General features: G+C 39.9%; 1 protein-coding gene across 2 annotated transcripts in view; it reads left to right on the forward strand.

The window, feature by feature from the left end:
- Nucleotides 1-13,519, forward strand: part of sema5a (sema domain, seven thrombospondin repeats (type 1 and type 1-like), transmembrane domain (TM) and short cytoplasmic domain, (semaphorin) 5A) — a 118,844-nt gene that overhangs the window by 39,206 nt on the left and 66,119 nt on the right. For both annotated transcript variants that reach the window (XM_008307588.3, XM_025054394.1), the window contains exons 4-6: nt 1,401-1,500; nt 4,610-4,655; nt 12,920-12,982. In XM_008307588.3, coding sequence (XP_008305810.1) covers nt 1,401-1,500; nt 4,610-4,655; nt 12,920-12,982 — 209 coding nt within the window. The remainder of the gene's footprint in view (nt 1-1,400; nt 1,501-4,609; nt 4,656-12,919; nt 12,983-13,519) is intronic.

Below are 13,519 nucleotides of genomic sequence, written 5' to 3' on the forward strand. Positions count from 1 at the left end.
CCCTATTGTTTTATTTTTTTTATGAACTACATGTAGTCACCGAGCTAAAAGATCTCACTCTACGCTATCCATCCTGAGGTCATCACGCTTCGTGTTTCATGTGCTGACGTGTATCTTTTACTCAGTAATCTCTTCATTGTAAAGGACATTTAACAAACTGGATGTCACACTGAGCCATGATATAAGAAATCTGAACGACTGCACATTGTTAGGGCTCCACTTCTGAAGACAGATCTCGGCTCTGGTCACGTGGATTTTAAAGACCACAGAAGGAGCCCAGGAACCATTAATGTCTGAGTACTTTGATCCATGTAAAATGATTTTTTTTTTAACAAGTGACCTTATCAGGAGGAGACAGCTCTAAGCCTTTCATTCCTTATTCACCCCTGGTTTCTTTTGACAAAGCCCTGCTGCAAGACAATAGTATTGACCTCAGCAATAGGGCAGTGTATTCTGATTTGTATGGAAAAATGTTATGGTCTTTTTTTCAGTTGTCAGGCAAAATAACTTCCATTCATTTATTAAAAGAAGACTCCTTCTCCTACTGAAGAGTTTAAAACATTTTGGAGAATACTTCTGTGTAAAAATATTCATGCAGTAACAGTGTTTAAATGGATCCATTTGACACCATGCTAATATTAACTACATTATGGACTGTGAAGTGGTTTGATCCTCAACAACGGTGCAAATTTAATAACACGCCATAATTTTCAATGTATATTGTTTTCAATATGCAATGTATGATTTGCCAAGGTGTTAGGTCGATTAAAAATTAAATGCACTTTCTTCCCTTTCTAAAATATGGATGAATATTATTAGCCTAGAATGAAAATGAAATTATTCTTAGTTGTACTTGAGTTCAACACGTGCCTTCAAAAGTGTCATTTTAGCTGTAATGAATGTTTATTGTCACAAAATTACTGATAATGCATGCATGATATCATATGTAGCTGATTAGTTTTATGCACTACTGACAACAGAACTCAATTCCATTGTTTTTTCAGTCTCGGTGTGAGCGTTGTTTTTAACTACATTGGTTTTTAGAGCCAACATTGTTATAATAGTCAGAATTATGGTTGTTCCTGACACATTGTTAAGGCTCAGAGTCACACATTATGTAGCAGGTTCTGCCATTGTCCTTGACACACAAATGTTTCTCCTGACTCCTATGTAAATCTTTGAACAATAATATATATTGGAATCTAATCTTTTTTTTTTTTTGCTAAGAAACATGTTTTTTTTTTAGTTGAGTTTTGAGACATCCCTTAATGTGCTGAACCCAAATGATTCACACGTGGTATATAAAAAAAAAGTTGAACATCTTTTTAGTCAGCACTGCAGTCCAAAGCCCCCAGCACTGTTTGGCTCATCTGTGTTGTGTCCTGTGGTACTTTTGGCAGAGATGGAGCCTTGGATCTCCAAGTTCAAGACGGAGGGCACGGTGGATTACTCACAGCTGACCTTCGACCCCGGCCAGAACGAACTGATCGTCGGAGCCAGGTAACCCATACGTGACTTTCATTTTCCTGTCTTCTGTCTCTTGTCTGGAGCTGCCCTTTCACTCTTGTATCACGCAGCAGGAAATTGTCAGTATCGCAGTGGTTTGATGTCATCACGGTCTGTTTTATTCTTTGAAGTCGTCCGATGGTCGGCGTCAGCCCTTATCAGGAGAAACACCAAACTTTGGCCAGAGTGACTTTTTTGTTGATGTTTGATTTCTTTTCACCCTGCACCGACCAGATGATAGAACCTGCAAATAACAACAACAACCTCACCTGTTGTAAATGTATAAACATTGACTCACACATAGACAATAAAGTAAGGAACTGAAAGAATGAAGTCACTCAAAAGTCTGCTACAATACACTTGTGCAATTGCATTTCCATACACCACCTGTAGAGTGTGTGAAGGTATGAGCTGAGTGAATGTGCAACACTGGTTTCTCCTTTTGTTCTCTTGTCTTTTATTCTGCTGTTTTTCTTCCACGCATGAGCAATAATCACTTTCTTTACAGACGCCTTCAAAAGAAGTCAGACAACAAAAGCTTTGGAGAATGTTTCCATGTATATTGCCTTTGTCAAGTCAAGCAAAGTGTGTTGGTGTGTGTGTGTGTGTGTCTGTAATAGAGAGGGAGAGAGGGTGTATGTATTCACGCTGCCTGATTCCAGATGAGGTGTACTCTGCACTTCTCTTAATGGCTTTAGTTGTCAATAGAAAGAAACCGACTACAACGGCAACAGGAGATAACAGCAGGAAGGGGAGCAGCAAAATAAACAGAAACAAACTGAGCCCAGGGAATTTACTAATGCACCGCGGCCTCCGCTCCTAGCTGGAAAGAGCTAATCAAGAAAAAAAACTGTGTGGCACGAACAGATAAAAAGTCAGAGGTGAACAGGTGAGCAAACTCGGAAAAACATTAAGAATATAATATAATATAATAAAATATAAAGTTTTTTTTGCCGTTGGTTTATTTTTAGCTGTCAGTCAGTCAGTCATATCAACACCTTGTGTCTCCGGCACTCAGGAGATCAAGCAAGAGATTAAGATCAATGCTCCGAGCTGGCTCCGCTTCTCTGGAGTCCAACCGCGAAAGATGACGGGGGCTGGATGGATGAATGGTTGTAGGCTGCACTGGAAGTATGAGTGATAATGGAAGGAAAGAAGGATCGATGCAAATATCAATACAGTAAAGCGGGGGGGGGGGGCTGCAGAGACACAGCTGATAGCCACTCTTCACATGACTGATAGATCTCTGCAGCATGGGCCCAAAATATGTGTGTGTCTGTGTATGTAAATGTGTGATCACACACGCACACACAACAAACTGGAGGAGTTTAACCCCAGACTGAGATATTGTCGTAATAAAAAGCACAGTGGAGACGTATTATACTAAGAAATGCACTTTATACGTTGTTAAAAAAACCATAACTAAAATTTTTGGCATATTGCGTGTAAATGTCCACGTTTTTGCAGTGAAACTGCACTCAAATTGTTCGATATTTCATACTGTTAGCACCAACTGGGGGCTGGTTAAGACTGGCCCGAAGATAAAAATGTGGATAATGCAGACATTTCACAAAAAAATCACATTAAAACAGAAAAAGCTTTTAGTCCTTTTTGTCAGGTTTCAAGTGATCTCAGTCATATAATTGGGTAGAATGGTTTTAGCAGAGGCTTTAGCCTGACTCCACATTCCTCCTGAGGAGGATATCTATAACATATAGGGTTTCTCTAAAGGTTAAAACCGTGCAGTGAACTCCTTTGTTTATGCCTCACTTGTTCCTTGTTTGGAGACCCATTCAAGGGGAATAAAACTCCATAAATCTGAAATATTTATCAATTTCTGTCACTCTCATTGTTTCTTACAATTAAAGGAGATGCTTGGACCAAGTCCTGCCAAATGTAAAGAAATTTGAGGTCAAAAATAAAATAATTTTCTGTTATCACCAAAAAGTCCAAGAGTAATTTAATCAGTCTTTATAATTAGCATATATGTAGATTTTGTATTAAACATTCTTGATTGGATTTGATATAAGATACGATATTATACAGTATTAATAAAAAAATTCATTTTCAATTTCTCTTTTTTTTACATTTTTATATTTTTGGTGTCTGCATATGAGGCTTTTACAAAAATATTTTTGTCAGGATTTCCTAAGCAAATGCTAGGAAGCTTTACAGTACAAGCACCACTTAACTGGGAACCGTGCAGACGTTACAAATCCACGTGTTTCGCAGATCTGAGGGCGTAGTAATGCATATTTGGAACCAAAAGGAAAATTGCATAAAATATTTCGTGGTTCCAGATGGAGCATAAAATCTGATTAATTATCTCACATGACTTGACTTGACTCATTGTTGGCTGGAAGACTGGAGCTTGAAAATGAAAGAAATGTGTGGAGCTGGAATGATTTTCTGTTAGCAGACCTCTGTTGTCTGCTCCACATGTCTGCCTAAAGCTGCGTCGGCCGTTTCTGACTGAACTACTGGTGTTTAGCTGCATTTTGGATAGTGTGGCTGCCAGCTTTTGAAGACGAAGATAAGATAACAGTGAAATACTGGCCCATTGACTTCAGACAATGTGTTTGTTGCCCCAAGATTAGAAACACAGAAATTTCACTTGACCACAACTGATTATGAGATGAATGCCCCCATAGATAGATTTGCTTTTTAGAACGTGTTGTGAATATAAAAAAAGATGACAGCTGCATTGATTTAAAGGTAAAACAGACTGCTGTTTTATATCGATGCCAGGTTGCACCAGATGTAATCTTTGTTTTGTTTTTTGTAGGTAGAGATTCTTTTGAACTGTTGGCTCCACAGTCGCAGAAAGCTCAGTTGAAAGCTGTGCCGGGAGAACACACGTATAAATATGGAGTTTTGGCTTTTGAGCAACTTTCTCTTGCCATCAACATCTTTTTCTTATTCTTTGCACAGCCTCTAATGCCAGTCCTTTGTGGAGTTAATTGGGAAAGGGTGTGTCAGGAAGGACATCTGTGCAAAATCACATATGCAGATTATCAGCTGTGGCAAAGCCCGTTTGAAAAATGATTCACGCGGAGTAAACGGCTCCATCGTCAACTCACTTTGTTGTTTTCTCCCTTTACAGAAACCATCTCTTCAGGCTCAACTTGGACGACCTGACACTGATCCAGGTGAGTGTGTTTTCTATACTACTTACATATAATAGATTCCTATATCAACTTATAGTTGAAACCTGTCTGCTCAGACAAACACCCAGTCTGCTGCAGTCAACACAGTGGCTTAATTTTAGTATGAAGCTGCCAGTTGCCGCAACTTCAAACTGTCACGGTAAAATTGTGTAGCATTTCTCAGGTCACATGAACCACCACCCATCCACTGAAACAGAGTTTCGACTGAATGGGGTTGACAGCAGTGTGAGTTAATGCACCAGAAACTTTTCCAATTATAAAACAGTCAGAGTTAAAACCATCTCTGTTTTTTCACCTCGTCCTAAAATCATGAAAACAAAAGCAAAAATCCCATTGTTATAAATAGAAAAGCTATTACAGATAGAAAGCTTTATAACTTTGGGATTTTCCTGAAAAGTTTTGGACGAGTGTCCTGACTTAGCATGAAAGTGGAGGAAGCAATAATGCCTTTTTCAGCCCAAATTTCATCTTCTGCCCCCGGATATTTCTGTTCTATTTTATTTCCTGCAACTTGTCATTTTTTTTTCTTTCCCCAAAAGCCAAAACACTGTGCAGGTCATCAAGTCAAAATGCAACGGTGACATGTGGCAGCAGCAGGGTTCTTTGGAGGTTCTGACACCATGTCAGACATTTACACCCTCTAAAGCTGTAGGAGAGGGAGAAAAACACACACGGAAGAATGAGACGGATTGGAACAAAAGTGGGAGTAAAGGCAGAAGTGTTGATATAAATCCAGATGGAAAGTAGAGATGAGGGAAAATTGTCAAACGAAATAAGAAGTTTCTTTTTTTTTCTTTTTTCTTTTGGATTAGAAGTGACACAGGGCAGCTCACACAGAGAGAGAATTCACAGAGCACAGACAGAGGGAAGAGAGCAGAGGAAACCCCCCAATGTGAGATGAAGATGCAGGCATTCGGGTTTTGTGGCCACTGACTGTGACACAGATGCTTTTTATAGTTACTCTTTCCTTTCTGTGCACCCAATCAGCCTCTCCTCTCTCTTTCACCCATCCCACATTTGGCTCATGCTTTTAAATCAATGATATTTAAAAAAAAATTGACTCTTTAATACTGTCTTTTCCTGAGAGAATTCAATCTGACAATCTCTGCCAAAACTGGGGTCAAAGGTTATAGATTTATGTGTGACTGAGTCAAGTAGAAGATAACTCCAAATGCTGAAATTCGGCACTTCAGAGTTCTTCTTTTTTTATTCTTTTGGCATTAAGTTGGAGACGTAATCACACAGAGATCCAGTTTCCTCCACGGCTGTGTTTACATGTACTTCCAATTGTTATTGCCAGGTGGCTGTGACAGACTTGTGGGCAAGTTTTTGGCAAACAAAGAAACGAAGTTGGAGGCACACGCTGTCTTAGAAGTTCAGTGCATTCTGTTTCAGTTGCACAGATCTTCAAAGAAAATAAAGGAGTCTTCTTTTTTCCACAAAAGGAGGGAAAACATCAATAAACGACGCCCACATTTGTCTTTGTGATTTTACCCCCATTCCCATGCATCAGCCCTGTCAGATAATGCTCAATGGAAGCCATTATTTCCTGCATGGCTACCACCAAGAGGGAGGCTGGGTGTGGTTTGACACAGCACAGTGCATGATTGAGGCTAACACAAAAAGCCTACAGTAGAGGGTGATATAATTACTTTATGATTGATGATGGGCTCAATTTATCTTGAATATATTTAACACATATAGAACATGGGGGCGCCGTGGGGGAGGCGGGCATTAACGTAGTATTATGCATAGAGGCAGTGAAATAGTATTCAGGACTTAGTGGAGTGATTTCCCAGCTTTCTTCTTGGAGCTAAATGAACTGTGAATACCTGACAGTCCCACCATTGTATTATGGGGGGTTAGGATGTAGTGACACTCGTGGCAATAGCTAAACACCACTGATCCAGCCCAGTGTATTGCACATATCGAGCCGAGTCCTGGAAATCGATTGAGTCTGAGCCCCAGAAACTATAATCTTCTCAGTAAATGCCTTGCTTAAGGTGGATGGAAAAAAGAGGACAGCCGAGGAACTGCAGGAGGAGAAGAAAAGGAGGACCTTTGTTAAATGTGTTGATGCCGTGCTTACTCTGAACTTTTTTTTTTTTTTTTTTTGCTTTCATTAGTTCTGTGTCTTCTGAGGCCACCCTCTCAGTTTTGCTCTTTCATGTCCTGGGAAAAGAGAGGGTTCAGTCACTTATAAGGAATAGAAAGGTTCGTCTGATGGAGGGTTTACACAACAGGGCATCACTTTCAGGATCAAAGTGTAGGATCATGTATAAGTAGAAAATCCTTGACATCGAATGAGCTTGTTAGCATGTACTCCAGCTGAATGCTAATGTGGGCTGGAGTGGGAGCAGTCAGGTTTTAGAGTGAGGGTCGACCCTTCTCCTGTCCTTGATTGGAGTTAATATCTGGTACTTAAAAGTTTTTTTTCCTCTGATGTCATCTTACCGTCCGCTCTGATCTGCTCACTGTTTAGAACAGAAATAGATGGTTCTCTCATTGCTTTATTTATAAATGTGTGCATATTGAGTTCCAGTTTGTACACAATGATTCAAGTTTATGGATTTTTATCTCTCGAATGAGAAGAAATCTGAATGACGGGATAGTGAAACTATACAGGAAGTCACGTGACTAGTCACGTACACCGAAAATGATTTCATCACATGATTTTTATTCTCCACTATTTTTTACTTTATTTCATGCCTCAAACCACTTTAAACCAGAGTTAGAGTTAGTAAATCACTTGAACTTATACTGAGTTTCTTTACTGTGAAACAATTCAGTGATTGAATTGTCTCTGTGGGTAAAGGCCAAGGATAGAAACCACCGCTTAATGTGCATGACCTTTAACCCAACCCCCACTGTCACCTCTGTGATGTGCAGAAACACATGGAGTCAGATGGCTTTAAAAAATAGTTAATCTGCTCAAATGTAAGGAACTCTAGCAGCGAAATGTAAATATATTTATTTTGTTAAGTTGTAGCAATATAAACCATAGTGTGACTCCAAGTGGTTTAAATAAAAGAAGAGCCAGAGAGTATTATCCCTCCTACAACGACAGGAACGTCCAGCTATAACTCTGCTCCGTTCACTTGTGTCCTTCTGCCCTCCTCCGTTTTTCATTCTGCTCTCTGCCCTGGCTGCTACCAACCTTGGGCGAACGAATTGACACTGGCATCACCATTATGCACCTTCCATGGCCCAATAAGGAGAGAGGACAAACACTGATGAATTGGGACCTTCTGCATTTGCATTGTATTCAATTTTGCATTTTGTTCCTGGGGCTGATGAATGACTCTGCCTGCTGGATGTTCCTCTTAGCTTTGTTTTATGCCAAAGTGCTTTTCATACAATGTCCCCGGTGCCCTGGAGCCCCATCTCTCCAAATTTACCCACGGACACCTTCTCAAACAAGACACTTTACATTTATGCTTCAAAGTGTCTTTCATATCAAAGCTTTAAGTGTTTATTAACTTGCAAGCCAATCAGAACCCCTCCCTCTGAAAATCCAATATGAGCCTGCTGTGCCTGGGCTGAATTGTAACAGGATGCAGGCGCTGAGTTTCAACCTAACCAGCCTGGTGGTCCAACATTATTCAGTCAGCAAGCTCTGGGATGAAGAGGATCTGTGGCACTGTTCCCCACTGAATGTAGCACCAGAGGAAAAAAACAGTGGATATTCATTCCAGCCCCTCCCTCCCGTTCTTCCTCCAGCCCTGGCACAAGAAAATGCTATCCATAACAGCTCGCCTTGGCAATAGACACGGTGCGGTGTTGAGATGTACATTGTACGACCGTTTTTCTTTCGCCCTCCCTCGTATTGTCATGCTATAAAGAAGGAAGGAAACTCTGAGGAAAACAAAAGAGCCTTCTCTCGTATCACCTGTTGTATTTCACCAGCCTGTCTTTTGCAATTACACTTAATCAGACAGACAATTAGCCCTGCTAATCAGTCGCTAACAGGAGCTATCCTCCATAGCTCTGGAAGCATTGCTAATTCAATTACTAGGAGCCGGTAACTCGGCCATTTAAATGCATGGAATAAAAAGGCTCCAGTGGTGTTTGTGATGCAGATCCCAGTCCTGTCTGTGATATCAGAGCGTGTCTTTAAGTGAAAATGTGATGTAAATGTACTGAGCACTAACCACAGACGAGGAGCGTTTTGACGCCGACTCCAAGTTTTATGGCGATGCGGTGATGTGTCATGTACTTGCTCCACATTTGGACCAGTTTTAAGTGTAAATATTTCAGCAGCTTCTATCATTGGACATCATTCCTGATAGTCAATACTACACTCGCATATCAAGAGGTAATATCAGCCATTCATAGGACAGATTAGTGTTTCCCCGCGGGATGCGTCCGTCTCTCACTCTCATTCCACCGCCGCACAGCCTGTCATTTCCCAAAGCAGGGCAGCTGTCAGCATTGGGCATGTTCTCTTGACACTCTTTATGCAAAATGTATTAATGTATTCAATAACATGTCTGGAAACATTACTGTTTTGGAATTCAGCTCCACTCTCCTCCCACCGTCTCTCCGACTCCCTCGCTCTGCCCACTCTGTCTCCCTGCAGTGACTGAGTCCTTAGTGAGACTCGTTTCTTTTTCTCTGCTCTGTTTGTCTCAAATTTTCCCTTCTCAGTTTTGTCTCTTTGTGCCTATCTCTCCCTCCCTGCCCACTAGTATCTGTTCTACACCCACCTTGCGGTCACAATAGCTCCTTTTTCTGAGGGTTGATGTGATGTTTGAGGACAATGGTTCGTCTCTGAGGTTTCTGCCTCAGTTTTGGGTTTTTGTTTTTTTTGTTTTTGTTTTTGTTTTTTTTTTCTGCAGTTTCTCAGAACAAAACCTGTCGTTTATCAACTGTGCTGAGTTACCTCGGCTTTAGTCTACTGTACATTTTTGCATCTTAAAGAGACTTTATCTCAGACTTTGTAGGTTTAATATGTTCATCAGTAGCATCAGAGGAAATGAGACAGAGTATGCCATAGTATGATTACCACGACCAACATTATGGTTGCCAAAAACATGAAACAGCAAACTAGCTTCAGGATAAACCTTAGTAAGTCACTACAAAGGTAAGGAAATGCTTTTAACTTTTGCCAAGTCTTTGCAGTATTTACACAGTGGCAACTTACCACCGACAAACCATTTTCCCAATCATGTCATTACTGTGCAACTTTTCTGGCCTTTTGTTTGGATCAATGTGTCTTTCTGTTGAGCTGTTGTAATATGGTACTAAACCATTGCCTAAAGAACTTATTGAAGACTTTCTTTAAAGTTAATTAATTTTATCACCCTACACACAGACAAATGTAAACCAGCCATAATAATTTCAACCTTTTCAAAATGTTACAAGACTTTCATTTAAGCGTTATTAATAACCCGTTTTAATGTCACAATTTTTGCATTCATTAGAATAAATAAAATGTAGTTGTCTTCTATGTCGCGTCTTCTGTTAATATAAAAATATTGACTGTAAAAGTCGCCCTATTCATTCCTCGGTGCCTTAATTAAAGTTTTCCATTTCTGTTTTTGAATTATTTTAACTTAATTATACACTTTAGAAAAGGTCTGGCTTTCTCAGAATTAGTTTTAATAACTGAATATCACAAGACAAATTACCTGTGTTGAACTCTGTTATTGGATTTCCCAGTTTACTGAAGTAAATTTATTTTGCTTTAAAAACAAAAATATTTTCCCTTTTTTGTCTGATATTTTTAGTAAGGTCCTTTTAGACGGTGGGTGTGATGAACATTAAGTCAATTTTTCTCATTAATCTGTCACATCAGTATGAATCTACATGACGTGCTGCCCAAAGGTCACTCATGCAGTAACTGCAGGAGATCATACTTTATTTTAAGTATTTTCTTGTTTAGGTTTTACTGTACAACTGTAGCAAAGACCATTTGGCTGTAATCACACGGCCGACTCTTACACTAGTAGGAGATTTTGTGGCACTGATGATGCTAAAAGTGATGATTTAATAAAGCTTTTGAAACATTTTAGTTCAGGGCAGATCTTTTGGCTGAACAATTGCAAGTGAACGAGCTTTTAATGTATCGTAATGACACCGCCGTGATTCTGTTCTTTAATCTGCACCATCGGAGGCAGTGCAGTCAGATAACGCAGCTTCAGTGGTCAATGATGCCTCCACTTACAGTGCAGCACGAGCACAAACGTCTACACCAGCCATAGAGTCGATGTCTCCGAATATGTGGGTTTTGAAAAATCATTTAAAATCATGTTGAATGGTTATAAAAGACATAATAAGGCCATAATGATAAAATAAACCACTTTGCTCCCATTAATGTGGGCTCAAGCTGCAATTTTGCATCGTATGATGATTGATTTTCACACTGGGTAGAAATGAGAACGATTGCTGGCCAGATCTTTCTCTCCACATGCGATCAGTAAAACCACTTCTGCATGTTGGTGTGTATGTTTGTATTTATGTGTGTCTGTTGATTGGAACGATTGTAGCTGTGTCTGTGATGGTGACCACACACCGTAGATGCAGAATGCTTTAGTCAGAAATGGGAACACACACACACGCGAGCACTCATACACTCCATTACCCATTAATCCTCCACACACACCAAGTTTTTCGTTCTACTGCTTATGTGTACATTTATGTCCTTGTAGGATATTCTACTCCCAATTTCTTTCTGTTAAGAACACCCAGACAAAATCCCCAAAATATTTTCCATAAGGGACTCAGAGAACTCGTCTTAATTGAGGAGTCTAATCTCAAATAGCTCATATACTAAGATTAAAATCCTTCTGCAAACTGTAATATAAAATAGTGCAGCGGTAGGATTCCAGGATGTAATGCAAAAGGTTCCGAGTTCCATTTCACCCTGTTGCCCATTCCATGTTGGGTTGCGTCGGGAATAAGGACTGCTGTTGTAGCAACCTCTAAGGTCTTGGTTCGATTAATGACACCAAGTGTGGAGAGAGATAACCAACAATTGAATCTTGGTGTATTCCACTATTTGGGAAAATAATCTATGCAAGTCCTGAAGTCCCAGATATGACTGCAGGCCGTCCAGAGACACTCCTTAAATCCTAACACTTCAACAGTATCAAATGTATCAGTCAAGCCAAGTGACACTAGAACCACAGTAACATCGGTCAAAAAAGCTTTAGAACCACAGTAACATCGGTCAAAAAAAGCTCATAAGCTCATGTCATAAGCAACTTTGAAAAATGGAGAATGCACAGGTGCAGTTTTCAAAGAGGACTGGATCACTGACTCTGCTGAGGAGACCTACAGTAGCTTTAAAAGATTGCTTGTCTTGTTATTTGAAACACTTGTTGTTAAATGCACTTTCACCGTGGCCAATTTTCTGTTAAATGTCCCTAACTCTGCTTGTCATACAGAGCTTGGACTATGGGCTACTTCAGCCTGTCAGTCAAGTACCTTTGTGCCCCAATCCATTCCCGAGGCCAACGCTCATTTCGTAAATAGATAACTCCTATCAATGAGGAAGCTTGCCAGCTCCCCAGAGGTCACACTGAAATTAAATGGTTAGAAACTGAAGCATGGATGTGTCTTGATATCAGGAGGTGATGAGACAGGGTTTTAATATCTTCTCTCTTTTTTCCCTCCTGGATTAAAAAAAATGTTCAAGCCATCCTTCTGTTTCTTTCTCACATGTAAATTCAGTTGACATCCTCCTCTGGGGATTCGCCTGTTGTGACTTCAGTTCCTTCCTTTTCCCTTAAACATTAATCAAACTGGCATTCCACTCTTTCTCTGCTTTCCACTCATTTTTAAAACCTCTGCACCTTAATTGGATTCTGTGTCTGCATTTAGTGCGGCTTTGAAACACTGATGCATTTCAGTGTGGCTGTGTGATTGGAAGACTGAGAGAATAGTTAAGATGTAATGCCTAACAAATGCACTGGCCTTTCTTGTTGTAATCTATTCCACCCACAGTGGTAGATGCCAAGACAACAGCAATGCTGCCACCGGTAACTGCACTGGCACAGGGTGGATTTGTTTTCTGTTGTGTTTTTATAGCCAGGTCTATTTCAGAGAGTCACTAGACATCAAAATGGCTTCAGAAAGGTGGGAATTTAACCACAGCCACGAGCCAGGCATTGTTTTATTTGGGCTCCCAAAATGGCTTTAAAAGTGGTTTTGAGTTATTTTGAGCGACTCCAAATGTATATGATGTTTGCTTCTGTGTGATGGTTTTTTGGAGAGCCTCACACTTCTTTGCTTTGCCTCTACAGGAGGCTGAGTGGCACTGTGATGAGTTCACCAAGGGAGCCTGCTTCAGCCGCGGCAAATCTGAGGTGAGTTAAAGTGATGACCAAGCTCTTGAAATGTTCAACTCTGTTATTGCTTTATCACTTGTTACTGCTTAAATAAACACATTTAACTCGATGTCCTCTATATAAAAGAACAAAAAAAAAACTCTATAGAACCCTATATGTGGATGCAGGAAAAACGCACTTAAATAGCATCGCTTTTTTAACTCTATAGTCAGTAAGTCCCAACATATTTTAAACTTCACACTTCAAAATATTAGAGTCCACAGCTATGTTACTGCAGATTTTATGTTGGCCCTGTGGAGATATATTGCAGTTTCACTGGCTGCGAGGTGAAGAATTTATGGTGTAAGACATGAAGAGGTGCCAAAGAAATCGCAAGAAGTTTTTTTTTTTTTTTTTGGACTAGACAAATGGTTGTCCAAAGGAATAAAGGATGGATTTTTAAGATCAATACATGGTTTATGCCTTAATAATATAGAATCAACAAAGATCTCTGTTATTACCTGCTGTTGTTTGATGTGCATTGGGTTTTTCAACAGCTTCAAAAACAGATATTGA

Source organism: Cynoglossus semilaevis, chromosome 3, assembly GCF_000523025.1.
Source record: "Cynoglossus semilaevis isolate Cse_v1.0 chromosome 3, Cse_v1.0, whole genome shotgun sequence".
In the NCBI taxonomy this organism is placed as follows: domain Eukaryota; kingdom Metazoa; phylum Chordata; class Actinopteri; order Pleuronectiformes; family Cynoglossidae; genus Cynoglossus; species Cynoglossus semilaevis.